This window comes from Chinchilla lanigera, unplaced genomic scaffold, assembly GCF_000276665.1.
Source record: "Chinchilla lanigera isolate Chin_1 unplaced genomic scaffold, ChiLan1.0 scaffold00009, whole genome shotgun sequence".
In the NCBI taxonomy this organism is placed as follows: Eukaryota; Metazoa; Chordata; class Mammalia; order Rodentia; family Chinchillidae; genus Chinchilla; species Chinchilla lanigera.
In genome coordinates this window covers 23,401,592-23,403,008 of record NW_004955410.1, presented here as the reverse complement: position 1 = coordinate 23,403,008, position 1,417 = coordinate 23,401,592, and the positions used below count along the sequence as shown (strand labels likewise).

The following is a 1,417-nucleotide window of genomic DNA, read 5'->3' as shown; positions in this document are numbered from 1 at the left end:
GGCGGCGGCGGGTCCTCGGCGCACTCGCAGGACGGCTCGCACCAGCCGGTGTTCATCTCCAAGGTGCACACCTCGGTGGACGGGCTGCAGGGCATCTACCCGCGCGTGGGCATGGCGCACCCCTACGAGTCGTGGTTCAAGCCCTCGCACCCGGGCCTGGGGGCCGCGGGCGACGTGGGCTCGGCCGGCGCCTCCAGCTGGTGGGACGTGGGCGCCGGCTGGATCGACGTGCAGAACCCGAACGGCGCGGCGGCGCTGCCCGGCTCGCTGCACCCGGCCGCCGGGGGGCTGCAGAGCTCGCTGCACTCTCCGCTCGGAGGCTACAACTCGGATTACTCGAGCCTCGGCCACTCGGCCTTCAGCAGCGGCGCCTCCTCGCACCTGCTCAGCCCCGCGGGGCAGCACCTCATGGACGGCTTCAAGCCCGTGCTGCCCGGCTCCTACCCGGACTCGGCCCCGTCGCCGCTGGCCGGCGCGGGCGGCGCCATGCTGAGCGCCGGGCCGTCGGCGCCGCTGGGGGGCTCCCCGCGCTCCTCCGCCCGCCGCTACTCGGGCCGGGCCACCTGCGACTGCCCCAACTGCCAGGAGGCGGAGCGGCTGGGCCCGGCGGGAGCGAGCCTGCGGCGCAAGGGCCTGCACAGCTGCCACATCCCGGGCTGCGGCAAGGTGTACGGCAAGACGTCGCACCTGAAGGCGCACCTGCGCTGGCACACGGGCGAGCGGCCCTTCGTGTGCAACTGGCTCTTCTGCGGCAAGCGCTTCACGCGCTCTGACGAGCTGCAGCGGCACCTGCGGACCCACACCGGCGAGAAGCGCTTCGCCTGCCCGGTCTGCAACAAGCGCTTCATGCGCAGCGACCACCTCAGCAAGCACGTGAAGACGCACAGCGGCGGCGGCGGCGGCTCGGCGGGCTCGGGCGGCGGCGGCAAGAAGGGCAGCGACACCGACAGCGAGCACAGCGCCGCGGGCAGCCCCGCCTGCCACTCCCCGGAGCTGCTGCCGGCCCCGGAGCCCGGCCACCGCAACGGCCTGGAGTGACGCGCCGCCTCCCACCTGGGCGCGCCGGCCTCCACTGCAGCCTCTCTCCCTGCACCCTGCTCGCTCTCTCGATCGTTCTTGTCTCTGTCTTTCTCTCCCCCTTGACTTAGCTCTGTAAAGGGGATGTGGACATGTAAGTAACACGCCTGGGTGTCCCAGGCCCTGGCTTCCCTTCACCACGGGGCACCCGCCCGAGCGCGGGTCAGCGCTTCCCCGCGCCAGCCTCAGGCTGGCATAACTTTTAGAGGGTAGCGGCCATTGGAGTTAGACCTGGACGAATCCAGTGCCTGGGAGACCAGGGACCTCCGAGTCGGCGGGAACGGCCCGGCTGCGCCAGCCTCAGCCTGTGCAGAGAGGCGGGTGGGGTGGGAAACCGGGC

At 72.4% G+C, this 1,417-nt stretch overlaps 1 protein-coding gene across 1 annotated transcript in view; it reads left to right on the top strand.

Moving 5' to 3' along the window:
* The window catches only part of Sp8 (Sp8 transcription factor), a 2,767-nt gene extending 1,646 nt beyond the window's left edge, over positions 1-1,121 (top strand). Inside the window, exon 3 of the mRNA XM_013510495.1 lies at positions 1-1,121. Within this exon, the coding sequence (XP_013365949.1) occupies positions 1-1,038 (1,038 nt within the window). The 3' untranslated portion in view covers positions 1,039-1,121.
* Positions 1,122-1,417: the final 296 nt, after the last annotated feature.